The 27,124-nt window shown below is 45.3% G+C and overlaps 1 protein-coding gene across 3 annotated transcripts in view; it reads right to left on the bottom strand.

The window, feature by feature from the left end:
- The window catches only part of COL27A1 (collagen type XXVII alpha 1 chain), a 256,136-nt gene that overhangs the window by 10,220 nt on the left and 218,792 nt on the right, over positions 1–27,124 (bottom strand). For all 3 annotated transcript variants that reach the window (XM_077922728.1, XM_028714253.2, XM_077922727.1), the window contains exons 43-55: positions 25,571–25,624; positions 22,683–22,736; positions 21,945–21,998; positions 20,921–20,974; positions 20,093–20,200; positions 18,067–18,174; positions 12,338–12,445; positions 8,298–8,351; positions 7,104–7,166; positions 4,690–4,743; positions 3,186–3,221; positions 1,427–1,444; positions 1,282–1,317 (exon numbers count right to left, since the gene is read on the bottom strand). In XM_077922728.1, coding sequence (XP_077778854.1) covers positions 1,282–1,317; positions 1,427–1,444; positions 3,186–3,221; positions 4,690–4,743; positions 7,104–7,166; positions 8,298–8,351; positions 12,338–12,445; positions 18,067–18,174; positions 20,093–20,200; positions 20,921–20,974; positions 21,945–21,998; positions 22,683–22,736; positions 25,571–25,624 — 801 coding nt within the window. The remainder of the gene's footprint in view (positions 1–1,281; positions 1,318–1,426; positions 1,445–3,185; positions 3,222–4,689; positions 4,744–7,103; positions 7,167–8,297; positions 8,352–12,337; positions 12,446–18,066; positions 18,175–20,092; positions 20,201–20,920; positions 20,975–21,944; positions 21,999–22,682; positions 22,737–25,570; positions 25,625–27,124) is intronic.

Genomic DNA, 27,124 nt, shown 5'->3' with positions numbered 1-27,124 from the left:
TTTGTGGCAGGAGAAGTATATGCAAGAAGGGAGAATTGGGGATTCACAGTAGAGGGACATCCATTCCCCCTGACCCCAAATGTCAATCCTCTTTGCTCTTTCTCTAGCTTCAAGAATATAACTCCTTATGCATCCATTTTCCCCACAGGTTATACAGTAAGCACACGATTTATGAGGAGGTTGCTTTCTGGGGATTTCGCCTAAAGCCGAAATTGCTTATAGTCAAAACTCATTGGGTTCAATGGTGGGTGGGATTGCTCAGGCATCTTAAAGCAACAGAGTAAATGCAACAACAATCAACTCAACAAAAACTTTAAATTACTGGGTCAATAAGTTTTAGCCCGGTTCCAAAATAACCTTGGTGCCAGCCATGCCTGCGAGAGGAGGGCATTCTACAGATGGGGTGCCACCACAGAGTTACACCACAGCATATATAAAGGATCTTCACTGGCTCCCAGTATGCTTCCGAGCACAATTCAAAGTGTCGGTACTGACCTTTAAAGTCCTAAACAGCCTCGGCCCAGTATACCTGAAGGAGCGTCTCCGCCCTCATCGTTCTACCCGGACACTGAGGTCCAGCGCTGAGGGCCTTCTGGCGGTTCTCTCACTGCGAGAAGCCAAGTTACAGGGAACCAGACAGAGGGCCTTCTCGGTAGTGGTGCCCTCCCTGTAGAACACCCTCCCATCAGATGTCAAGGAGATAAAAAACTACACAACTTTTAGAAGACCTCTGAAGTTAGACCTGTATCAGGAAGTTTGTAATGTTTGACATTTTACTATTTCTTTGTGCTGAAATCCACCCAGAGTGGCTAGGGAAACTTAGCCAGATGGGCTGGATATAAATAAAATAATACTAATACTAGTAATAATGATGGTGATGGTGATCTTCTCCTAGTGATGGAATATTGAGAACAGACTCTCTTCTGAAGTTCTGCTATTGGCAGGCTGCTATAGGGAGAGGTATATAGGCTTTGGGTACAGTATTTGGGTTCCAAGAAAGTGTGGGTGCAGGTTGGTGACTGAATGCTCCACTCTTCAAATGCAAATTCCCTATGCATGTCAGGGAGAAGGCAAGACTAGAATCGGGGTCCGTGATATGCCAATTTTTTTCTTCTTTTAATGCGGAGGGATTTCTCTTTGTTATGAAGGAGCATTCAATCACGTGAACCTGCATGCCTGCAGTCTTTACAGCCCAGATACAGTTTGACCTTCTTAGTGAGTGGCAGGTCACAGTGATAGGGAAATACAAAGCGAAGTATAGACAATTTTCTAAACACATACCGGAGGTCCAGGGGGTCCTTGAGGTCCTGGGGAACCCTAGGAAGACAATGTAGATACATGTCATGTTTGCTTGTTCTACTTCAAAGAGGCTTGCATAGTTTTGATGGAAGCAGCAATCTTGCTAGAATTGCTCTGCCATACTCACCTTAGGACCCTGCAATCCCTGAAACACAAAAAAGGAAAGAGGGTGTGAATATGGGTCATTCATGGAAGGTGCTTGGTGGTGGTTGAGATGTACTGGCGAATGTGAGAAAAGGTTGTATGTTTGAAATCTGATCATGCACCAAAGTACCTGTCTGACCTTAAGATTTTGTGTCAGTATTTTTCTGTTTTGTGTTTTGTTTTTGCTGGCCTTCAGATATCTTAAGAATTGCTGGTAAATGTCAACACACCCCAATTTTTTGACATTTAGCATTACACACAGTATCCATACCTCTCTATGGAAAACGAGTTACTAGACTTTGAAAATTGGATGGGCACCTGCTGTTCTAGCAAGTAGACACAAATGTGAAGTCACTTGGGGTTTAATGGCTTCGAGCTTTAAGTTTGCTTAAAGTGACACCAGCCACTTGGTCATACCGACTCCTCCGATCTCTGGGAGCTCACTAAGGTGTACTAACAGAGACTGACTGAGTCTGCCTGCAAGCAATTACCCCTCAGTCTCTGAAATTTTACCTCTCACCCTCTGCAGTTTATTTCAGTTTTCGTTAGGGATGTTGTAAAGTTAAGTTTCTATATGGCCACCAAACTGCAAACTTTTCATATGAAAGAACCAAAAGGAAGTAGCTATTAGCACATTGTTAAGTGTGGCTTCCGTTTTAGTTTAACCATAGTTTAGTGCTATGTCTAAACTGCAGTTAATCTTTACATTGCGATAAGACAGTTTCACAATCCACATTTGAAGTTGGCTTGTTTCAGACAAACCAGAGTTAGGTTAAACAAATCCCAGTTTGCCTGTCCAGACAACAGAAGAATTCATAGTTATGTTACAAAGGATACCAAATTTTGGTACATAGCAACATATGTAGTGGGAATGTCCACAAACGGAACAATTTTGGAATGAAGTTTTATCTCCATATCTCAGACAATCCCAGCAACCCTAGCATTTAGCTTTACTTCATTTACATACTTCAGATATGGACCAATTAAGAAGTAAGGAATTGATAACATATTAATCAACTGCAACTAGAAGGGTAATAGCCAGAACTTAGAGAATCTTGCAATTAATAAATATTGATCACTAGTATAATATAGTCTGGCAAAGAGACTTAACGGAAAAGCTGTTGCAAAAACTGAAGGTGGCAATGGGAGAGAAAAAACAAAATATTTTTAACACTGTGTGGTGTGATTTTATTTAATGAAACAAATGAAACAACACATGGACAAGAAATACCTACAGCATACATTGTCATATGATGTGGATAAGCAGGCACTATTCATTAGCTCACGCCTACTAGTCTGTGTTTCCCAAGTTGATTTATTCAAGAATTCATTTTACTGGTTTACTATAATAGCCTCATTATTATGCACTGTAGAATGATATGTTTAGTATTTTACCCCTAATAATCCCCCCCCTTTTTTGTTAGTCAGGTCATGTTTTATGATTTATGTCTGGACAACTTTGTAACAAGAAAACAACAACAAAAAACAAGCCAAGGTTAACAAAATAAGGAAGTTAAAGCTTCAGGCTCCTCCACACAGATTTATCACAACACAGCCATGATTTCCCTTCTGGCTTATTTTTTTATAGCCAAAAGCTTATGGAGGAGGCTGAAATCTGCTGCGGAGGACCAGCAGGTAGGAGGGAAGAGGTTCACCATTTGCCCCCCACCTTGGAAACTGTGACATCAAATGTTTATAATTACCTGGTTCTGAACGTAGCACTAATAGAGCAAAGGACTCACCATTTCACCATGACTGCCTTTGTCTCCTTTGGGGCCCTATATGGACATGGAACAAAACACATAGATGTGCATGTCATACTGAAATCCAGAACATCCATGTGTTCAGATATATTATTTATTTTATTTACTGTGCTGCTATACTCCCCAGTAAACTGTTGCCTGACTGCCAAGTGTGGCTTGACTATTCAGCCGCTTTGCCTCTGCTTTGTGGCTGATTCACACATGAATGTGCCACTTGTCAAGCTCCATGCATAGGGAAAATTAGTGCATCCGGTTCCAGCTTAGCTTTCTCTACTCCTTAAGACATTTTCTACATGCGGGTTTTATGCACAGAGGGAGAATCTGCACATTGTTTACTACAGACAAAGGAGCATACATTTAAATTTGCAGTTCTGATACTGGTGCTTAAAAATAAATAAATCTGAGCATGCGGGTCAAAGACAAATTTTGCGCCATGTGGGCACACTCCACATTTCATCTGAGTAGCAAAAGCTTACAGTGTCAGGGGTGGCAAATCCTCCCCCCTGCATTACACCTGCAAGGTACGGCAAATAAAAGCTCTGAGGGATGCAGAATTGCATGAGCGGGAGGAAGGTCGATCCCCATCCCTCCCCCAACGACACAATCCCAATCCAAAAAACAATAGTGAGGGAGATCTAAATCATGGATCTCCTGTATCCACATCTGCGTTGGTCCTGAGTGACCGGAACTCACTGCAAGTTGAAAGTGTTGGCAATGGTGGCACTTGGAATCGTAGAATTAGAAGGGATCCCAAGGATCATCTACTCCAACCCCCTGCAATGCAGAAATCTCAACACGCGGTCCCCCATCCAATTTGAAACCATACTGTACCCTGCTTAGCTTTGCAAATGTGCTATCAGTTTAAGGTTCTCAGGGAAGCCACCCTGAAAGTGGAGAAGGCACAGAGTACCCAGGGGGTTGGATCTGGAGGAGGAGCAGGCCCGTGCAAAGCAGAGGATAAGCAGACCAGCAAGTTGGACATGCAGCAAAAGGGCTTTAAATCCAGTGGTGACTGGTGGTCAATGGGTCCAGTAGGGCAGAAGGCAGGGTGACCAAGAGCAGGTGGAGCTGGAGCCAATGTGAGGCAGAATCAACTCATTCTACTTTTGGCCCCACCCTCCTCCCTGCTGAGTTGTACAAGGGCAACACTGAGGCTAAGGAGGACGAGGAGGAGACTGATAATGCTGCCCCCTGGGCAGATTGCAAGTAGAAGGACAAGTGGTGAGGGGGATTGGTGGAGGGCAGTCTCACTCACCCTAACGGGACCAGCCCCCAGTGTTAAAACCTGGGTCTCAAGGAGTCCCTTGGAGCTCAACATTTCCAGAGTTAAGCTGCCCAATGGGAATCAGGAAGGGAACCAAGGTAGTGTTGTGCCACCAAAACTGAACCCAGCAATGCATATTCCCTGAAAGTTGGGAGCGACCCCCACACTTATTCCAGTATTTACAACCCAAGTCAGAATGAGCAGGAGAGAGACACTTACAGGGCTTCCTGTTGGACCCCTAATCCCAAGTGGGCCAATAACACCTTCTTTCCCCTACAGAGAACAAGAAAGGTTAGTAAATTTATTAAACTACCAGTACTTCCTACCGCCAAGTCCTAACAGACCTTTCTTTCCTTTTCTGTGCTTCCCATTCACACCATAACCCACCTCCATTTTAAAGAGTGCTTCCATCAGCTTCAGCTGGTGGCTCAGCTGCGCCCCTGCGTGGACAGGGATAGCCTGACTTCTGTCATCTGTGCTCTAGTCACCTCTAGTTTAGATTACTGCAAAACATTACACATAGGGCTGCCTCTGAAGAAAGTTCTGAAACATCAGGTGGTGTAGAATTCGGCAGCCAAGCCACACACCAGGGCAAGATGGTTTAAACATATAACACAAATTCTGGCCTGATTGCACTGGCTGCCAATTAGTTTCTGGGCCCTACTCAAAGTGCTGATTTTGACCTATAAACCCAATTAGCTTCTGGGCCCAATTCAAAGTGCTGGTTTTGACTTAATAAAGCCTCAAATGGATCAGGACTGCAATACCCCAAGAACCGCCTCCTTCCATATGAACCTTCTGAGGCCCTTCTTCATGTGCCTCCTCCATGAGAGGTCCAGAGGATGGCAACATGAGAACAGGGCCTTCTCTGCAGTGGCTCCCCAGGAATGCTCGCCTGGCACTTAAAGATTTATGTAACATCCCTCTGCTACCAGACCTTTGTCTATTAAACAATCTATGTAAGGCCTTTAAAACTTGGGGGTGGGGTTATTGTTTTGTTTGTTACTGTGCCTTGTCTTTTTGTATTCTTATATTGTAAATGGCTCTCTGGTCCTCAGATGAAAGGCGGTATAGAAATTTAATGATGATGATGATGATGATGATGATGTTAATAGATAGGTTAAGACAAGGCCAAGTAGAAGGAGTGATATACCAGAGACAGGCACTGTTTTGTAGAGTGCCCAGTTTAGTCATGGATAGTGGTGGCAGAGCAACTTGGCCACAGACCAAAGAGAAAAGGTTGCAGATATAAAAATGTGCAGGTCCACGTTATCTGGTGTAGTCATGCTGTGTATGTGTGTGGGGGGGAGCAGAGGTGCCTGGGGTCTATTAGGACCTGGGGGGGGGGGAAGCAGGGAGGACAATGGGAGGCAGAACCAGAGCCAATGACAGGTGGAGCCAACTCATTCTAGCTTTGTGCCTGTTGTCCTTCCTGCTGAGTTCTACAAGTAGGACAACACAGAGACTAAGGAGGAGGAACCTGAGAGGCAGTGCCACTCTCTGGACTGAATAGGAATATGAAGGCAGGCAGGTGGAAGCTGCCTGAGGGCAGGCTGAGGTTGGTGGGGAAATTCCTATTGGCCTATTGGCCAACCTCTACGGAATAGGAGAATACAGTCATAGAATCATAGCATCATAGAACTGCAGAGCTGGGAGGCACACTGAAGATCATCTAGTTCAACTCCCTGCAATGCAGGAATCTCAACTCATACATGACAGACAGCCATCCAACTTCTGCTTAGAAACCTCCAAGGAAGGAGAGTCTGTCAACTCCCAAGGGAGACTGTTTCACCATCGAACGGCTCAGGAAATGGCAGGGAGTGGAAAGGATCAGGCTCAAACCACTGCAGTTAAGTAGCTGCAGCCCCTACCTGGAAGCAAACCCCCTTGGAACTCAGTGAGGCTTACTCCTGAGTAGCATGTATGGGACTGCACTGTCAATTAGTTTGCATCCACACTAAGTCATGCTTAGATCCACGGACATCCATGGCACGGCCCAGATCCAACTCAAAGCATTTCCCCTACACGCCATTGTCTTCTTGGAGAAGAATGTCAGCTGCTGCTTCCCCACAGCCTCTGTGGGTGGGTTCTAGGATGTCCCACCCACAAACGTGATCACAAACTTGCCTTCACAGCCAAAAGTGCCTTGTGTATAACAAGTTGTGGGTAAAAACTAGGTCCTTAGTTCCTCCATCTGCAGCCCCTGCTTGGATGGAAGTACCTGGAATGGGGTTGGTGCTTTCATCCCATGGTGGGACAAATCTGGCCAACTCAGACTTAAATCTCCACCGAACTTCCAGTGGTTGCAGGTGGTGCTCTTGTCTCCCATCAGGGGGAGCTGCCTCCTTTGTCATCACAGAACATTTGTTTGTTCTAAACTGCATGGCATTAGCAGGATGTGCAAAGAGGAAGACATATGCACGCACACACACAGTTTCACAGAGAAAGCAGCTACAGAAGGGAGCTCCTCACTTGGACAGCTTCCATGCTGTAGCTTCTGCAACATGCCAGTTAATCCAGCACTGATGCTTAATTTCTATTCCAGCTGTTGCTGTCTGCTCCTTAGAAGATACCACTAAGGAAGAGATGAGGATGCAATGGTTGATGGAGGGAGTAAGATTTCTGCAACTTACCATGAAGCCCTGAGGACCCTTGGGGCCCTGGATTCCTTTGAACCCGGTATCTCCAGGGGGTCCCTGTAGGTATAAAAGATGGGTGTGGATTCCAGAAGGAACTTAGGTGGGCAAGTATGTGTTGTTTGAAAACAGGATGCGCACCCTCCCCAAAATAATATAAAAGAAGACATGAATTTGCATAAAATTGCATATTTTAAGTACATAAGAAGAGCCTGCTGGTCAATTGTTCATCCAGTTCAACATCTTCTTCTCACATTACATGCATAAAGCTCAAAACAGGTTAGTGCCCTAGCACCTGAAGTGTTATGGTCTGCAGGAGAGACCCTGACCTGTAGTGCCCTTGGGGAATATGGCTTTGGGAAGTGTTCTTCATCACAGGAGACAGGACCTTCTCCGTAGTGACACCCCAGCTATGAAACTTCCTTCCTGCATACACCAGATTATCTCCCATGCTATGTTTATTCCACTTTAAGACCTATTCGTTCCAGCCAACCTTTGGAGCATAAAAGGCGCACACACCCATCTGTATAATATAAAATGCTGATTATTGAAGGAGAACTTTGTACTATTGCTCTCTTTTTGCTTTCAATGCTGCATTTTTAGAGTTAGCTGCCCTGGGCTTTTAAAGGAGCAAAAGTGAGGGGAAAGGAAATATCAACAACTATCAACATCAAGAACTGTGCTGGGGTATAGCCAGCTCTGGAATGAACACGGGCAGCTAAATACATCACCCCTACAGGTGAAGCACTCAAAAATTCCCATACAGCATCTGAAAAAACAAGTTTCTGCTACTCAGCATTAATTCACAGAATTGTAGAGTTGGAAGGGACTCATAGGGTCACCCAATCCAACCACCTGCAATGCAGGAATCACAGCTAATTCTTTCAAAAGCATGAGAAGACCTATCTGTTCTCTGTTGGTTGCCTACCTAAGGACCTTTAATGTTGCCCCAGCCATGCCAGAGAGATTTTTTCTTGTGTGAAGTTCAAGCATCTCCCAACAGATCAGCACATCTCCTCCTAGTGGCATGGCAGGTCCTGGGTAACTGGCTTCTGCCAAGGTGGCTGGGTCAGGTAGATGTTAAATCAATTGCTCAGGAACTGCTCATTTAAAAGCAGGGTGAAAGCAACACTTCCCTCAATGAAAGTGTAAGCTTCAGTGATATGTTATTTATATGCACAGTGATCTCACCTTTGGCCCAAACAGCCCAGCAATCCCTGGAAATCCTGATTCACCGAAGTCTCCCTGGAAGTTTAAAAATAAAAAAGAGATGAAAGGAAGTGTTCAGGAAGCTCAAGTTTAAAGGGCAAAGGAGGAGCAACTATGAGCTAAACTGTGCTTACAGAGGGAGGAAGATTAAAAATCCAGGTTTGTTTGTTTGTTTGTTTAACCCACAGCGCCACCTGCGTCCCTTTTTATATCTTACATTGTCTTTAAATGCATTTCTAAGCTGCTTAATATTTTGCAGGTGGTGTACACTATGTTTGATATAAAAACAGTATGAATTAAAAGAAAAATACAATCTAAAACCAACAAAACAATATAAACCCTACATGTACATAAAACAGAGTTTCAGAGGATTCACACACATGAACCAGGGTCTAATCTTATGGGTCAGGGAAAGCCTAGCCAAAAAGGTACATCTTCAAAAGACATCTGAAGAAACTAATGGTTGAAATCCTACAAATGGTGCAATTTTGTTGGGTTGAAGCAAGATTCAGGATCAGATTCATTGGGTCAGATTCATTGGACCAGCATCAGATTCATCCCCTATTAGCAATGGGGGAAGCCCTTTTCTGTATTTATTTTCTATTGCTGCCGCAGGTAATGACAGCAACAGCTGTACAAGGGGCCGCCATTTTCTTTCCCTCACAATGCCCTAGCATCCTTCCAGATCATTGTGTGTGCAGGGCAGGGCAGGGCAGGGCAGGGCAGGGCAGGGGACGAGGGCTACCAAAGGAGACTGACTTTTCTGGTGACAATTACACACACACACACACACAGCACAAGAACAACACTTTGCATGAGATATTATGGGGAAAACAAAAGAGGGGGCCAGGCTGCCAAGGGAAAATGCTGTTGCTGCTTCCTGTGGTGGGGGCAAAATGTTTTTTAAAAAGGAAAAGAATGAAGCCACGGCCTCTACTACTAACTGCAGACACCCACAAACCTGGAAGAAAATTTTGTTTGCCCTGAAGATAGTGGTGAAATCCCCCAAATTCTAATGATGTGCTAAAAATAATTCGACACCCACTGGGAAACCCTGCCTGCCCACTTTAGTGTCTGACTCTGCAACATGTATGCCTGCGTTTTGAAGGTTTGTGACACAGAGAGAGCACTGCCAGAAGTCAGTATTAAGTGCAAAGCAGACAAACATTTCCAAGCAAAACACAGCCTACATTCTCTATCCGCAGGACACAGTTTTACATCTGACCTTTGCACAAGAATATGGGAAAGTCTGCTGGAACGTTTGAGGGGAAGTGGGGGCCAAACGACCCTAAATGAGTCACAGAAATAGCGAGGTGGAAAAACTCTTTTATGGCCTGTGAAGTCTTCAGCCTCAGCTGCTGCGCTCCACGGATTATTCCAAGGGGGCTTGTTCAGCCTGGTTGTAAATGACTCAGAAGCCCAGGGTTTCCACCATTTCTGCTGAAAAACTGTTCCAGAGTCCTAACATCCTTTGGCATTTGGGAAACTTTTCTTGCCATGTTCTTGAGACATGCTTTGGCAAGGCAAGGCCTGTTTCGAAGCTAAGAAGTTGTGAGTGACTTTCCAAAGGATCCATAAATGAGAGAAAATTAAAGTAGCAAAACTGTTTTTTAAAATTACAGGTAGGTAGCCGTGTTGGTCTGACGCAGTCAAAATACCTAAATAAAAAAATTGTCCAGTAGCACATTAGAGACCAACTAAGTTTGTTCTGGGTATAAACTTCTGTGTGCATTCAGGACAAACTTAGTTGGTCTCTAGGGTGCTACTGGACAATTTTTTAGTTTATTTTTTTTAAAGCCCTGAAAAACAAAGCACTACTATTTCTTTTTTAAAGCATCTTGAAAAGGAAATTATTTTCAGGAGGTAGCCGTCTTGTGTCACCTTAAAAATGAACACATTTAACTAACACACAAGTTTTTGTGGACTAGAAGTATACAGTGTGTTGGTACAAGTGGTGGAAAGAGAGAGGGGGGGAAGGGTAAACAATGAGGTCAGAGAAATAGGAAAAGCAGAAGGTACAGGCTTTGGAGCTTGAATACATGTAAAAACATCACAATGCACAAAACGGCATGGATGAAAACATAAACATCCTTGCATTAGCATGCTAATTAACATCTGTAGTAGTGGGACAGAACAGCCGCTATTGTCACTCAGATCACAGGTGACAGAACTGAAATTCTTAATAAGCCTTAGACACATGAGGTTGGAGCCAGACTTGATCATGCTTAAGAGCAGACCTGCTGAGATAAACAAAACTTAAAAGAGTCGTCATGACTAGCTTAGCACTCTGTAAGCATGACTGAAGCCCTTTTCAGCTGTAACATCTTTGTCTTACACATAAAAGGAAGGCTGCAGGGAGAAGCATTCTAGTTTGTCCCTTCGTGAGCTGGATGGCAATCTTCTTAAGTGGCGAGTCTCCACTGCACATCAAGGCTCCCCCATGCATTTCAGAACCCTGGAAAATAAGGCCCTGAAATTCTTGGGGAAGAAGCCACAGCTCAGTGGTACAGCATCTGCTTTGCATGCAGAGGATCCTATGTTCAATTGCTGGCATCTTCAGGCAAGCTTGGGAGAAACTCCTGGTGTGAATCCCTGGAAGGCTGCTGCCAGTCAGCGCAGGATGTGCTAGGTGAGATGGGCAATATAAGGCAGTTTCCTACAGTCACAGTGCAGTCACAGAGGCAATGATGAGGACTAGAGGCTCTCTCCTTCGGTCGCCATTCCAACTCATGGAAGGCAATGAAAACAGCTAGAGGGTGTGTGTGGATGAGTGCATTTGTCTCCACCACCCCCTCCAGCCCCCAAAGTGAACACAAAGACAGAACACCCAAAGAGGACTTTTGGCTGGATTCAACCCACAGTGTTCACTTGAAGGAGGGCAAGTGGCATGTCCTCCCTTTTCCTCTCCAGCTCTTTGTGAAATAGTTCAGCTTATTCTGAGCCAACGTGGAGGTGGCAGGCAATCTGGGGTCACCAGAGGTAGGGCCAATTTGTTCTGTTCCCACCCCTCCTTCCCTGAAAAGACATCACTCCCACCATGGTTTCTTCCTAAAATGGATGCAGTCAACCAGAAAAAGGGAGACAAAGGGAAAACTGATTGGTCCAATCTGTCCTGCTCCCTGATTAGTCTGAACTCTCTCCCTCTTTGCCTTGTTTCTGCCTGAAAATAAAGGTAAAGGTAAAGGGATCCCTGACCGTTAGGTGCAGTCGCGGATGACTCTGGGGTTGCGGTGCTCATCTCGCTTTACAGTGGTGCCTCGCAAGACGAAATTAATTCGTTCCGCAAGTTTTGTCGTCTTGCGATTTTTTTCGTCTTGCGAAGCACGGTGTCAGGAAAGTTTTGGAAAAGCTTCAAAAATCACCAAAGTCTTTAAAAACCTCAAAAAAGGCTACCACACCGCGTGCTATGAGTTGCTCCTCAAAGTCAAGTCGCAACTGTATTAACAGTGTTAAGAAAAAGGAAACAAACTTGCAAGACGTTTCCCTCTTGCGAAGCAAGCCCATAGGGAAAATCATCTTGCAAAGCAGCTCAAAAAACAAAAAACCCTTTCGTCTAGCGAGTTTTTTGTCTTGCAAGGCATTCGTCTTGCGAGGTACCACTGTACTGGCCGAGGGAGCTGGCATACAGTCATTCCTGGCCAGCATGACTAAGCCGCTTCTGGCGAACCAAAGCAGTGCACGGAAGTGTCATTTACCTTCCCGCCAGAGCGGTACCTATTTATCTACTTGCACTTTGTGCTTTCGAACTGCTAGGCTGGCAGGAGCAGGGACCGAGCAATGGGCGCTTACCCCGTCGCAGGGATTCAAACCACTGACCTTCTGATCAGTGCAAACAAGTACGGAAGTGGCAAACTCTGGCTGTTTGGATAGCTGAATCAGCCATCCATGCAGTGAGGTTTGGGCATAATTCTTTGCGTTCAGATAACCGAATTTGCAGATAGGGAGCGTTCTGATAGCAGGACCTATGTGAGTCATTTAAATTCCTTGGCCCAAGAATGAGAGCCAATGACACATCTACTTACCAGCTGCCCCTTTGGTCCTGCCTCACCAGGGGGTCCAGGAAGGCCCATCCCACCTTGGTGGCCTCGTTTCCCTAAAGGGCCAGCCTGCCCAGGCAACCCCTCTTCTCCCTAAAAAGCAATGGAGAGTGTCAATATCATTCAGTGGAAGAAACTGTTCACTGTATACCACACAATGGCACAGGTGGCTAAGCTCCTGGCAGTACTGCGGCTAAATCTGATGACTTGAAGCACCTACACTAGAATCAAAGAATCACTGGGTTGGAAGGAACCCCCAAAGGGCAGCTAGCCGAAACTCCTGCAATGCAAGAATCTCAACTAAAGAATCCCCAACAGGCGGCCTGAGGGAGGAGTGGTGCAATGCCCCATTCCCAGTTACAGAAATAATTCCAGGGACTCACACACTGCTGACTTCATTCGAACCCAGCACCTACAAAATTAACTTCTTGAGAACTCTGAAAGCCTGCATGCTGTTTGAAGACATTTCGGTTGGCCTTCTAATGGTATGGCCATAATGTGGGTTTTGATTCTTTCCTGCACTTATTGGCCAACTAAGTTGACTTATTTTGCTTTTTTGTGTGTAATGGAAATTTTGTGACATAATGGGAATTATGTCTCTGATCTTGCCATACACCCTGAACTTTTGACAAGCAGTTTGTCAGAAAATAGTGGCACTTTGCCTGGTAAGCCAGGAGAACTAGGAGAACAGAGACGAGCCAAGAGGCATATCACTCTTGTGTCACACTTGACTGTCAGCCTGTTATCCTAGCTGCAGCCGTTAGGGGGCAGCAACTGCCAACTGAAAAGTACCACATTAACAAAAGGATAATTGATCCTTTATTCATCCCACCCCCAGCCTCTCTTAAAAAATAAGCAAGCAAGCAAGCGAACAAACAAACGAACAAACCAATAGGAACTGTGTAATTATTGCGTTAGAGCTGCAAATCTTGAAACCTCTGGCTTTCAGGACATGGAAAGATTGGGTAACTTTAGGGAAAGGCTGTAGCTTGATGGTGCAGTATTTGCTTTGCATCCAGAAGGTTCCAGGTTCAGTCCTGGCACCTCCAGGTAAGGCTGGGAAAGACTCTTGTTTGAAACTCTTGTGGAGCATTGCTGCTGGTCAGTGTAGACAATGCTGTGTTAGATGGCCTGACATGGTACAAAACAGTTCTGTGTGTTGCCATTTGATTCTGCCCCTTTATTGAGAACCATGAGGACCGGGAGCTTAACTTTCTTTTAAAGTGAAGGTTGATAGATATCCCAGTAATAGTAAAACATCCTGTGCATGCAAAAAGGTCCCAGGTTCAACTCCAGGAATTCTCCAGGTAGGCCAGGGAAGACTTTTCCCTGAACCACAGGCGGGGGGGGGGGGGGGGGGCGGCGGCAAGGAGGGAATATAAAATGCAGTGAGAAGAGATAACTCAAAGCCAGCGGGTCAGGTGGGTTCTGGAGAAGGCAGGTATCAAATTCACTCTCTCTATCAAACACCAGATTGGGCACCAGCTGAGGCAGGAGTCTGCTCAGGTTGCACAAAGTGAAGCCGAACTAGGAAAAGTGCATCCAGTTATGGAACTCTTTTCCCATTGAGATGAGGCTGGCACACTCTGCAATGCGCTTCAGGCGCCAGCTTGAAACTGATCTGTTCTTGAAAGCCTTCTCTTGAAAAAAAGACCGATACTGCATCTTTTATATGGACATGCTGCATTTTAAAAATGTTTTCTGTGTTGGTTTTTGTTGTTTCAAGGGTGTAGCATGGGTGTGTGTGTGTGTGTGTGCCAGGGGGCTGTGGCCCTGGGTGCACAATTTTTGAGGGGGCATGATCCAAGCACACCCATGCATTTGCCCCCAGCGTGGCCTGGCCTGGTGCTCCTCTCTTCCTGCCAATGGCTGTGTTGGCTGGCTGGGCTTCCCCCTGTGTGGGTAGGCGGGTGGTTCAGTGCGGCCCTGCTATGCTCTGGTGGGGGTGGGGTCACTCCAGTGGCAGTGGAGGTGGAGAGGAGGACTGGGCTGGCAACCCCCCCCCAGTGTGAGTGCTCATGCCCAGTGTGTGTGCACCTGCCTGCCCCAGGCACTGGCAACCAATGCTACACTGCTGTCTTGTTTTGCATTGATTTTAAATGTCGTGGTTTGCACACACTGACACAGATATATATATATATATATATATATATATATATATATATATATATGCAGGTTTTGGTGTCCTCGGGTGTCTTCCCGTGTAAAAGTTGGGGTGTCTAGGCGACGTTTCGACGAGGTCTCACTCGTCATCTTCAGGCTGGTGCTTTCGGCTTCTTGTTACTGGAACAGAGCAGGATCTCAGTGTTTGAGTTCCTATAAATACTGTTGAGGGGTGTGGTGTATAGCCTCCAATGTTCTGGGCCGAGAGGAAGTTCCCAGGCTAGTGTGCCTTTTCTTCTTTTGTTCCTTAGTTGCTTGAGGGATATCTTGAGTGATTTCTTGAGTGATATCCTGAGTACCACTTAGGTGGGTCATTAGGTGTGGATTAGTTGCTAAAGCCTTTGTGTCTTGACCTCTTGAACTTTGTGAGGTCAAAGTTTTGTGGCACAGGCCACAAAACCACAGCTCGCCCCTATACACGAAGCCAAGCCAGAGCACAACTACAGCCATCTTCTCAGAAAAACTCTTCACAAAGTTCAAGAGGTCAAGACACAAAGGCTTTAGCAACTAATCCACACCTAATGACCCACCTAAGTGGTACTCAGGATATCACTCAAGAAATCACTCAAGATATCCCTCAAGCAACTAAGGAACAAAAGAAGAAAAGGCACACTAGCCTGGGAACTTCCTCTCGGCCCAGAACATTGGAGGCTATACACCACACCCCTCAACAGTATTTATAGGAACTCAAACACTGAGATCCTGCTCTGTTCCAGTAACAAGAAGCCGAAAGCACCAGCCTGAAGATGACGAGTGAGACCTCGTCGAAACGTCGCCTAGACACCCCAACTTTTACACGGGAAGACACCCGAGGACACCAAAACCTGCATACCTATACCCGTGAAAATCTACGAAAGCATATATATATATATATATATGCAGGTTTTGGTGTCCTCGGGTGTCTTCCCGTGTAAAAGTTGGGGTGTCTAGGCGACGTTTCGACGAGGTCTCACTCGTCATCTTCAGGCTGGTGCTTTCGGCTTCTTGTTACTGGAACAGAGCAGGATCTCAGTGTTTGAGTTCCTATAAATACTGTTGAGGGGTGTGGTGTATAGCCTCCAATGTTCTGGGCAGAGAGGAAGTTCCCAGGCTAGTGTGCCTTTTCTTCTTTTGTTCCTTAATTGCTTGAGGGATATCTTGAGTGATTTCTTGAGTGATATCCTGAGTACCACTTAGGTGGGTCATTAGGTGTGGATTAGTTGCTAAAGCCTTTGTGTCTTGACCTCTTGAACTTTGTGAAGAGTTTTTCTGAGAAGATGGCTGTACTGCATTTAGTACAAAAAACCTGCATTCCTGTACCCGTGAAAATCTACGAAAGCATATATATATATATATATATATATATATATATATATATATATGATTATAAGGTGCAGCATAAAAAGATTGAACTAACTTTTGGCTTGTGAAGCGAGAGTCAAAAGAGCTTTGGGCTCTATGGAAATGCAGTAATCCCCCAAAGCAGCTCGGGCTTCCATTGCTAGACACTGGAAGAAGTCCAGTATTACTACATTGGGATCTTGGTATCAAATGCCATAGCAAAGCAGCACTTCTGGAAAGATCACGAACAAAATAATAAGAAGAAAAAATTGTGTCTCTGGGGGGGGGGGGGGTTAAAGTAAAGAAGATGGAGGGACTTTGCTGATTTTGCCAAGAGAAGGGATACAGGAAGATCTCCTTCCTCAAGATCATTTGCATCTACAGATTCCTGTAGTGAAGTAGCTATTGTTCCTCCTTCTTGTAACTGAAAATACAACAGGCACATGACCGAGGGATGTATTCACACAGGATTCTGTTTTGATTATGTTTGTTTTTCTGTTGAGCTATGTATTTATCCACTTAAGCCTAGATTTCTTATTTTATATTTAGTAACACTGAATTTATTCTGTGTTTGCCACATTGTTCATTTTTGCCATTTTTAAATTTACTGTATTTTGTATACAGTATTTGTATTTCCAATGCTCTGTATTTTGATGTTTCAAATGTTTGCTGTAAGCTGCTTTGTGCACAGCCTGTTGTGGGAAAGCGGCATATAAGTAAACTCAGTCAATCAAGGTGTGTGTGTGTGTGTGTGTGTGTGTGTGTGTGTGTGTGTGTTTGTGTTTGAAGAGTTTTGATTTCCCAGTTCTCCTCTGCTGGCTGTGCCTCTACGTTCCTCATACTGCTTGGGCATGAGGGCTAAACTGTGCGATATGCAAGGAGCTGCTTGATCAATTCTCCCAAGACTTTAACTTTAGAACAGCTGCAAAGGGTATGGATTTTGATCAGAGCAGCAGTGTTGTCAGAACCTGCCAGAGCCAAATCTGGGGAACAACAGACTCCAAGTGCAACTGCCCTGTGTGGTGAACTCATGGAATTGCATTTTTGATTATTATCCTGTAAAGTGGTCCCTTGTAAAGTGGTCCTTGCCAGTCCCACCTACCCACCCTGCCTGGCCTTTGATCTTTCGTAGACAGGGAGGGTTATTTAAGTAATTTAAAAGCATGCCTGAACCACTTAGCATTTAAAAACCTCTAAACAGTGTGAAATATGAAAACAAGAAACAGGTATCACTAAAACAAAAACACAGCACAAAACCAACTAAACAGTTGCATAATAGGAGAGGACTGGGCAGCAAAGAGCAGGTGGAGTTTGGGGCAAGTGGAGTCAAAAGCCACAACCGGCAGACTCACACTTGACACACACACACACAGGCCCCATCTGCATTACACATTTAAAAGCAGCATCCCATCACTTTGAAGAGTCATGGCTTCTGCCAATGTCTACAGTGTGGATGGAGCAGAGTGTACGATCTATGAAGCTGGGATGGAGTAGAAATAGCAAGGCTAAGGGGGTGGAGGGGGAGTGTTTCTGTACTGAACTCCAAGAAAGGAAGTCCTTTCCTCCCAGCACACCACAGAAATCTGATCATGGCTCCCTGCTCCTGCTTTAAACCAACACAAAACTACACAACCTGCCTGTTCCTTTTCACCTGAAGTGGTGTGTGATCTAAACTCCTCTCCATTGGAACAGAACTGCAACAGCAGCAGCAGCAGCAGCAACAACAGAAAGCAGAAATCCTGAATGCATTCTAACTGGTCCAGGGACACCAACCAGAGTAAAACTGGGGAGAATATATCAAAGTGCTTGCTGTGGATGGGTTGTGGACACTGGCCTGGAACGAACCACATAATGCAAATTGCAGCAAATAATTCTGTCCCGACTGGCAAATTGTCTTGATTCCGAAAGGAGTAAGGATATTTGGAGGATCTGTGGGCTTGTCACCCTGCCTGAAGGCTATTTTTCAATGGGAAATTAGAAGTGCTCCCCCCACCCCTACTGCCCTCTCCTTCAGGAGAAGGATGGGAGCGTAGCCAGGCACTGCAGACTCCAAGCAAGATGGAACTCAGAGCTTATAATGTGGGAGAAGAGGACAGCAAAGGAGAGCTCTGATGTTAAGGAAGGGATTGGGGGCTGATTCTTTGGTGGGGAGGGGAAACTGCTCTCTGTGAATTGCTGCCCCTTTTGCCTTCCCACCTCTGTAAAAGCAAAGGGGGAGGGGAGAAACCAACCTTCATTCCTGGGGGGCCCTGAGCTCCTGGAAGACCAAGGACACCAGGATTCCCTCTTTTCCCTGACATTCCTGGGGTGCCTTCCTCTCCATCTTCACCCTGTTCTCCCTTGAGAAAGGTGGGGAGAGAGAGTTGTGCTTTTTAAACATTTTAATTGTTATCAAATGGGGGGGGGGAATTACAGAGAGGAAAGGATCAAATGACACAGAATGAGCAATAAATATTCTTTGGTGCTTACATTTCCGACAAAAAGGATGAAAAAGAAAGAAGAAGAAAGGTTAATGAAATCGACCTTTGCAGGATTCCTAATATACCATGTGGCTGAGCATTATCCTGCACCTTGTTATTCCGATACATAATAAACTGGACTGTTTTCTAATAAAGTTTGTCTCCCTTATGTGCATTTAATAATATCCAGAAGCTTCAGCATTTACTCACTTTGCTGATATTCATTTATATTTTGACAAATGTAGACAATGCCAGCAAACTCTGAAACTAATCTATGTAGTAGAGAGTTGGGAGTACTCCTTTAAGCCTCAATAGGTGTCCTGTGGGCCTGATTCCACTCACACAGCATCTTTTAAAAAGCCCCCCACAGGCTGCTTCCCAGCAGGGAAGGAAAGACTGATTGCCCCATTTAGTAAAATGCAGCATAGATAAAATTCCTCGCAATGGATGGAGGCTAAGATCCAAGTTCACTGCTGGCTTTCTAGTCTACGGTGGGGAAATCAAAACAGCTTAAGGTTACTAGAAAAATGGAGCAGTTGCTGCTCCCTAGAAATAGACCAAATCTTCTCATGTCATTTGTATAACACAAAAATAGCACAATGAATTTGCATATGACATATGGCTGGTTCATTCTTAGTGGTCAATGTACAAGTTCTTGGTTATGGATTGGTTTAAACAAAAACAATAACAAAGGATAGAATAAGGTAACATTCAACAATGCATAGCCAAATCAGGTGCCCTTGTGGTTGTGTTTAGGTTAAGTATGAGTGATAAGTCATTTCCCCTCTTAGGTTACCAATGAAACAATAGAAAGTGTTGGCATACTGATGAATGGGTGTGTGTGTGTGTGTGTGTGTGTGTGTGTGTGTGTGTGTGTGTTTCAAAGTGAAGATAATTTGTGTTACCAACAGCCAATTACGTGACTTGGGGAGTGGAAGAAACATGATGTCTGACAACTGTTCCATGCTTTAGAATGCTCTTCCACCAGCAGAGACCTTGTCCATACTTATTTTCCTCCGCACTTTCCAGGCACAGACCACACTTTTAAAGGACTCTTGTTTTTTTGAACTCTGGAGCTTTCCCCGTGAAAACTTAGGTGCTGAATTGGAGCACACGGCAATACATGGAAACCCCAAATTGCCCTAAGTTGTGCTTCAGCTTTAAGAAGTGGGTTTTCATGGGGAAAGCTGTGGGGTGAGGGAAAGAGCACGAGGACACAGATCTTTAAGGCACAGCCCTGTGCCTGGAAAGAGCGAGGCAATGGGTAAGAAATGTGGATAAGCCCAGAGATTCAGCAGCCACCCTGGCCATCTCCTTTCAGGCATCTCCTAAAGACCTTTCAATGCAAATAATGCAGCTATTTAAGCTTCCTTGATTAGCCAGCCATTTCAATGGTTATTTTGTATTGCTTTGTGGTGTTTCATGTTTCACTGTGCTTGTACATTTTATTGATATTTGATCTGATTTGGTGGCATATAACTATTTTTATAAATAAAAATAAGTTGCAGAATGTTGTCCTGAGCATGGTTGCTACAGCAGAAGGGCAGCGTATAGATAATCTTGCAGCACATTTCTATGTGTCTCAAGACCCTCTGAGTTCAATGGGGCTTACTCCCCGACAGCCTAGGGGTAGAGGTCTACTCAGTAGGATCTACTTGGGAGGAAGGATCCACTCAGGAGGGAGAAGGCCCAGCTGCAAGGCATCAACCACCTGCAGGTAATGACCCAGAAGAGAATTACGCAGAGGCAGTGATTATATAAATCAAGGGTGGGAACATTTGGCCCTCCAGATGGTTACCTTTTGTCCAAAGCTGCCATCTTTGCCAGGGATCCCATCAATGCCAGGGGTGCCCTCTTGACCCTGCCTTCCAACCACTCCTCTTGGACCTGGTAATCCCACAAGACCCTGCGAATATAAAGGCATTTGTGGCTGAATTGTGAGGACATGAAAACTGCCTATTCTGCTATGCTGAAATAGGGTCACAGCAAACCAGCAGTGGGGATGGAGCAGTCGACCTGGTGCTGGCGCTGGCACTGGCATAGCTGAGCAGCACAGCGCATCCATGGCAATCTTCCCCAACCTGGTGCTCCATAGATGTTTTGGGTTACAGCTCCCATCATCCCTGGCCACTAGCCACGCTGGCTAGGGCTGGTGGGAGGTTGTAATCTGGAGCACCTGGAGGGCATCCAGTTGAGCAAGGCTGGTCTAGGTAGTCCACCCCCACCCCCACCCCCGGGGAATTCTTGACGGTGTAGGGAGTTAAGATCACACACCCAATAATCCCCAGCATCTCCAGTTAGGCCTGGGGACACCCCCCCCATCTAAAGGCCATAGGAAACCTGCTCCTTATTGCTGAATCTGTGCAAGCATCAGTTGAGTTTTCTGTGGATTGACATTTGCTCCGATTCAGTGCTAAAAAGCAAGTTTTCCCAGGAAAAGCAGCAGGGCAAATCGAAAACTGCCTGGACTGCTGCTTTCTAGGCACAAGTGGAAGTGTGGATGAGCCCTGAGTTAGATGGACCAATGGCCTGACCCAGTAAAGGAGCTATGTATGTTCGGCGGCATCACTTAACTGAAAGGTGTAGCAAACAACAACAACAGACAGACTGTGCATTCATCACCTACCGGCAAGCCTCTGCTGCCTGGGGCACCCCCAAGCCCTTGCTTTCCTTTCTGCCCCTGAAAATAGAAAAGGAAAAGGAGAATGAGCCAAGCATCACCAAAGCTCCAGGAATATCTCATACTGTTGTGCCTTGAAGTCCAGTTCCACACCTCATCATTAAAGAAAAAGAAAAATAATTCCATTTCAACACTTCAGTGTTTTGGACCAGCTCTGGGACATTATCTATCTATCTATCTATCTATCTATCTATCTATCTATCTATATCTATCTATCTCTGGAGGGGCTCAGCAAGGCATCATCAGTTGGGTCTTCTTAACCTTGGAAAAGGAAGTCTGCCAGAATCCTCATCCTCATCACCTCTGAGCCTCTCAGGTGCTCCATGTGATGTGAGAACAGCAGGTTTGCTAGAGAGCAGAGGGGCTTTACCCCCTTAGCAAATCCCCAGTCTTGCAATCCCAGATTTATCTGACATAATCCGGACTGCCACCGAGGCTTTTCTGCTCCTGGACTTCATTGCTGCCTTACCTTGCTTTGTGGTGCTTTCATTTGATGATTGCAATTTGTTGTATCGTGGGCTCTTATTTTCTATTTGACATGGTTGGACTGTACCACATTAAGCCCGTGTGGGTGACTGTTCTTCCATATAGAAAACAAAGAATCTAAATCCTCTGGGTATAGATGTTAAGGGAGGTTAAGCTAGAATTCTTTTCCTTGGCATGCTTACTTCCCAAGTGAAGGGATTCTTTCTCACTCACTCACTCACTCACTCACTCACTCACTCTCTGTGTGTATTTCCCCTTCAATTTAAATGTATTGAGTACCATCCAATCAAGAGAGTCTCCACAGCCCAATCACAGGTCCATAATCTCTGGGAGAACTTAGATTTGTAACCATTCCCAGACCTTCTCCTTTCCAGCTCCCCACCCCCACGAACCTCACAACTCTCTGGCTACCCCAAATGTCTGCTGCAAGTAGGGCAACTCTGCCAGGATGCATGGCTAAGTTGAGGTGTTTCCCCAAACCTACCGGGTTGCCCTTGGATCCTTTCAGCCCTGGTTGACCTGGTGGTCCTGGATGTCCCTAAGAGAACAAAAGGGACAGGGTGGGGAAACTGCTTGAAAACACCCTTCTGGCAGAGATGTCTTTCACGAATCATGAAGAACAGAGATTACTGTGCCTAGGACAGTTCTAGCCATATGGAATTAGCTTTTACATCTTGTGGGTAAGATTGTGTTTGCCCAGGAAGGCGAGGAGCCATGACTCTGTGGTAGATGAATAGTTTTGCATGACCAAGGTTCCAGGTTCAGTCCTTGACCTCTCTAAGGAAGACTTGCTGAAACCTCAGAGAGCTGCTACCAGACACAGTGTAGGAAGTGCTGAGATACATGGATCAATGCCCTCACTTAGCTTAAGGCAGTTTCCAATGTGGGCTTTAAAGTAAAGCATGCAAGCACCTAAGACCTCTTTGCAAATGTTTGGAAGTGTACTGCACCTCCTCTCGCAGGGTTTGGAAACCAAAGCCCAATTCCAATTAGGACACTTAGGTTGCAAACTTCAACATGCTAACTAGGCAGTAATCCCCAACAGACGCAGCAAGAGCATGCATAGGATTGTGGCATTGAAGGGCAACCCAATGAACTGAGGACATGCATGTTGGTTCCATCTCCCATTTCTGCATGTTTTCTCTCCCTCTCTTCCACATACGCGCACCCTGGCCCATGCACAGAACAACTTTCAAAAGGTGGGCAGAGGGGAGCTTCTTACGGGTAAGCCTTGCTGTCCAGGTTTTCCTCTCTCTCCATCAATACCCTCTTGACCCTAAAAGGAAGTGAAAGGGAAGATTCAAGTTAAGCTGCCATCTGAGATCCTTCTTTCTTCCCAGGGGCAGAGTGGTGAATCTAAGCAATCCTAAACACTTCATCAAACAAAGCAGGCCTGAGGTTCCTCACCTCTGGACCAATTCAACGAGGGAGTGTCCTAGTGGATAAGTATTAAAACTCTATAATGTGCTTGACCAGTTTATTAACACCAGTTGGGCCTCCATGTTTTGGGCCAGATGCTCTCAATAAACACTCTCTAAGTTGGCCCACCACTTCCTTGCCACCAAAGCTGCGGCCCATTCATTTGTCCAATAACTCAGTGCCCAATTCAAATAACTGCCACAAAGGAAGCCTAACACAGGTTGGGGATGCTGCTCCATCTCCTCCCTCTGCTCAGTCCTTGCACACTGAGGTGGAGGGACAACAAGGAGGAGGAACAGCAAGGCTCCAGGCGTTGGCAGTGGCATCACACACACACACACACCCTTGCAGGGTTGTGGGCCTTGGCAGGGGCTCTTCCACAAATGACACAAAAGATGGAGGGAAATCAGTGTTCAAAACTTCTATTATTCTAGGCACATTTTGCGACAGGGAATTTCATTAGTGCAGGCAGTTTCTGAGCTGTGGGTGCAGTACTGCGACTAAGATTTCAGATTCAAACAGCAGAGTGGAAAGAAAGGAGGTCCTTTTTCTGCCTCCCCACTTCCAGCTACTCTCTGAAGACTGGAGAAGAGAATATTAGGGGGTTGGGCCGGGGAAGGACTAGACCATGTGAAAAATGAACGTAACATTTTAGCTGCAGCTCATTCATTTTCAGCTTTGTATTCTTATTATAAAAATGCATGCCTAGACATTCCATTGTTGCACCCAGAACCTAGGTTTAATGTGCCATTTAGCTCCTAACTTTCATATCCCAGTTTCCAACACTGAAGGAAATTTATGAGTTCTAAAGAAACAGAATGATTTGCATGGGTCAGACTGTATGTGCAGACTCACAGGCTCTGTTCTTGCAGCTCACAACAATAACTACAACATTTCTCATTTATAAAGTGTCTCAGGGGCTAACCACCTTACAAGTAATTGCATTAAAAGGAACAGGTTCACAGTCTAAAAAGACGAACACGAGAACAGAGGAAAAGAGAAGAGGAAGGGTTTTAGCTCAAGGGTAGAGCATCAGCTTTGCATCCATAAGGTCCAGGGTTCAGTTCTCAGCACCTCCTGGTAGGTTGGGGAGAGACCTGCTATAAGGCAGAGCTGTAAATGCCTTTATGACTAAGGGAGAAGGAGGAGGCTGGGTTTCAAAGGCATGCAGTGTGGTGAGTTCTGTAAGTTTATATGCTTGAGGAAAGTGGCAGGTTATCAAACATTGTCTGCAGCTGGTTGGAGCTGCTGGGAGCTGAGTAGTCTGGCAGCATATGGAAGGCACAACATTGGCTGTCCCAGATGTAGATTCTAACCATGCAGGACATGTATGATGCTCATGACACAGAAATGAAAGAAGGAGAAGGGTCAGAAGCAATTTCCCCATCTTGGTGCCTTCCAGATGCTTTGTACTGCAGCTCCCATCATCCCTGATGGGATGGCAAAGAGCTGTAAACTCAGTGCTACAGCACCTGCGCTGCATGCAAAGGTCCCAGGCTCAATTCCTGGTAACTCCAGGCAGGGCTGCAAATGTCTCCTGTCTGAAGCTCTGGAAAGCCCCTGCTAGCTGGAGCAGTTGTGGAGTAGCAACGCTGTGCTAGATGGACCAGTGGTCTGACTTGGTATAATGACGTTTCCTATGTTCCTCTGTTCCCTGGCCACGTTGGCTGTGACTGATGAGAACTTGGATTTTAAAATAACTGGAGGACGGGGGGAAGGCTGGGACAATGTCCAACTGTGGTAAAGGATACTCTGTTTCAAATCTCTGTCTCAGCCATGGAGCCTACTGAGCTGACCTTAGGCCATTCACAATTTTCTTGCAAGGATAAAAAAGCAAGGACCAGGATTTGTGTTGAAGGTTTCTTTGAGCTTTCTTTAGGGAGGTGCCTGATTTAAATGCAATAAAAATGTAATACAATGCATTTTTAAACGGTGGTTCTTGTCTTGTGAAATGCCTACAGAGGCTTGCCTAGCCTACATTGTAGTTCTGGCACCAGCTGGAGGTATTTTAGTTTCCCAACGTCTAAAATTCTTAGGACCTTTTTAATTTTATTTATGCAAAGCAGAAATGGAAGATAGCAATAAAACAAACAATAGCAGAACAATAAGCAAGCTGCAGGCAACTGAGTGATTTAAACAATTAAAAGTCAAGTATTAAAATGGTTATATAGGCGTTTTTATAAAAAATAAAGATATAAATCCAGTTATAACTATAGCAGGAGTGGAATGTCATCAACATGGCATCCTCCAGATGTTGCGGACTCCAGACTCCCATCAACCGTGACTGTTGGCCCCGCCGGCTGGGCTGATGAGAGTTGTAGTCCAAATCATTTGGAGGGCACTACATTGGCTCTTCCAGGTTTAAATCGACTTACAAACTTTATATATTCATTTTAAAAACTTTTTATTGTTATGAATATAAAATGTAATACCTGAGGATGAACATTTTGTTTAGGCTACAAACAACTTTGTTGTTGCCTACAACAACTTGTGTCTACCTGGGTCCCCAAGATCAATCTAAACCTGCACATCCCTAAAGTTCTGGGGTCAGGTCTGTCAATCACATCACACACACACTGCAATATAAAAGGCAGGATATCCCCTAGCTCAGTGTCACGGAATTTTACCAAGAGGAGATAGCTTTTCCTAAGATGGTTAATTTCCTAACCAGGCATTTGGAGAAGGACTCACAGGATAACCAGGATCTCCAGGCTTCCCACGATCTCCTCTATCACCAACTGGGCCCTAGGAAATGAAATGCAAGAGAGGTGTTAAATGCAACCCCAGTCCTCCAAGGGCCTGCTTCATCTCCCACCTATGTCAGAAGACAGCTTACAGCTGTCACCAGGAAGAAGCAGGATCTTCTTGTTGATGGCCTCTGGTTATAGGAATCTGTGGTGTTGGAAGGCCCATCAGCCTAACCCAGGCATAGGCAAACTCGGCCCTCCAGATGTTTTGGGACTACAGTTCCCATCATCCCTAGCTAACAGGACCAGTGGTCAGGGATGATCGGAGTTGTAGTCCCAAAACATCTGGAGGGCCGAGTTTGCCTATGCTTGACCTAACCCTTATCTTCTTCCCAAGGCAGGTTAAAAGGCCTTTGTGCTACTGCTCTGATTTGTTTGTAGCAGGTACCCACATAGGGGCAGCAATGCAAGCTGGCAGTTTCAGCACCATGGAAAGCTCCGAGTGAGCCACTTGCTCTGACAAAGGCTGGAGGTGAATAAACCCTCATTAAGAGTCCCTCTAGTCACACTTCCTAAGCTTCATCACCCTCACCTGAAGAATGTGAATATTTAAGGTAGGGGTTGCCAATGTGGGGGTCACACCTAAAAGTCCCCCACTCACCACCTGCTTCTTCATGAGGTGGTGAGAGTAGTTACTCTTTTCTACCTTGAAAAGTATATAGAGCTGGAGAAGAAGCTGGAATAGTGACACTCCCACTTCCTCTTTCAGCATTATGTGCTTTTCAAAACTCAAATTAATTCTGCTGGATCTGACTTTAACCCAGACCCCATAAAAAGCAAAGTTTTTATGTGCATGCTTATGTGTTCTCCAATATGAGTGAAGTGGTGGTGGTGGGGGGGGAGAGAGATAATCAGAAGGGGTGGAAGCCATGGTACTTGCTTAAAAGGTCTGCATGTCCCCATGGACCTAAGAAGCTTGGCAACTCTTTCCTTAAGGATGAATTCAATCACTTCTCTTTCTTTCTGTGCCCTCTTGTCTGGCACATTCCTAGTGTTGTTGGATAAGGTGGGGTGGAATAGGCGGAGCCTGACAACTCAAGTAAATTGAGCCTGGGAGAAGGTTTTGGAGAGGTGCCTGATGCAGGTTCTGTGGGCTCCTGACTACTAGCCTCAGGCTCTGTATCCAGCACACGGTCCCAGTCCCCAACAGCCCTGGTCTGAACCAGCTCATCTTCCTTTGTACTTGAGGCCAGCAGCTTAGTGTGGTGTAGTTGTTGGAGTGTTGGACTAGGGCTTGGGAGACCAGGGTTCAAATTCCCATACAGCTGTGAAGGTCACTGGGTGACTTTGGGTCAGTCACTCTCTCTCAGACTAACCTACCTCACAGGGTTGTTTTTAGGATCAAATGGGGTGGGGTGGAAAGAACCATTTATTCTCCCTTTGGTTCCTTAAAGGAAAAACGGTGATATATACATGTAGGAATAAATAAACAGTACTTCTTTCTGTCTGCTTCACTCTGTGTTTTTATATTTCATTGGTTGGAGGCGCTATATATTTT

Source organism: Podarcis muralis, chromosome Z (assembly GCF_964188315.1).
Source record: "Podarcis muralis chromosome Z, rPodMur119.hap1.1, whole genome shotgun sequence".
Classification (NCBI taxonomy): Eukaryota; Metazoa; Chordata; class Lepidosauria; order Squamata; family Lacertidae; genus Podarcis; species Podarcis muralis.
Note: the sequence above shows the minus strand (reverse complement) of the source record. Positions and strands in the feature narration are given on the sequence as shown.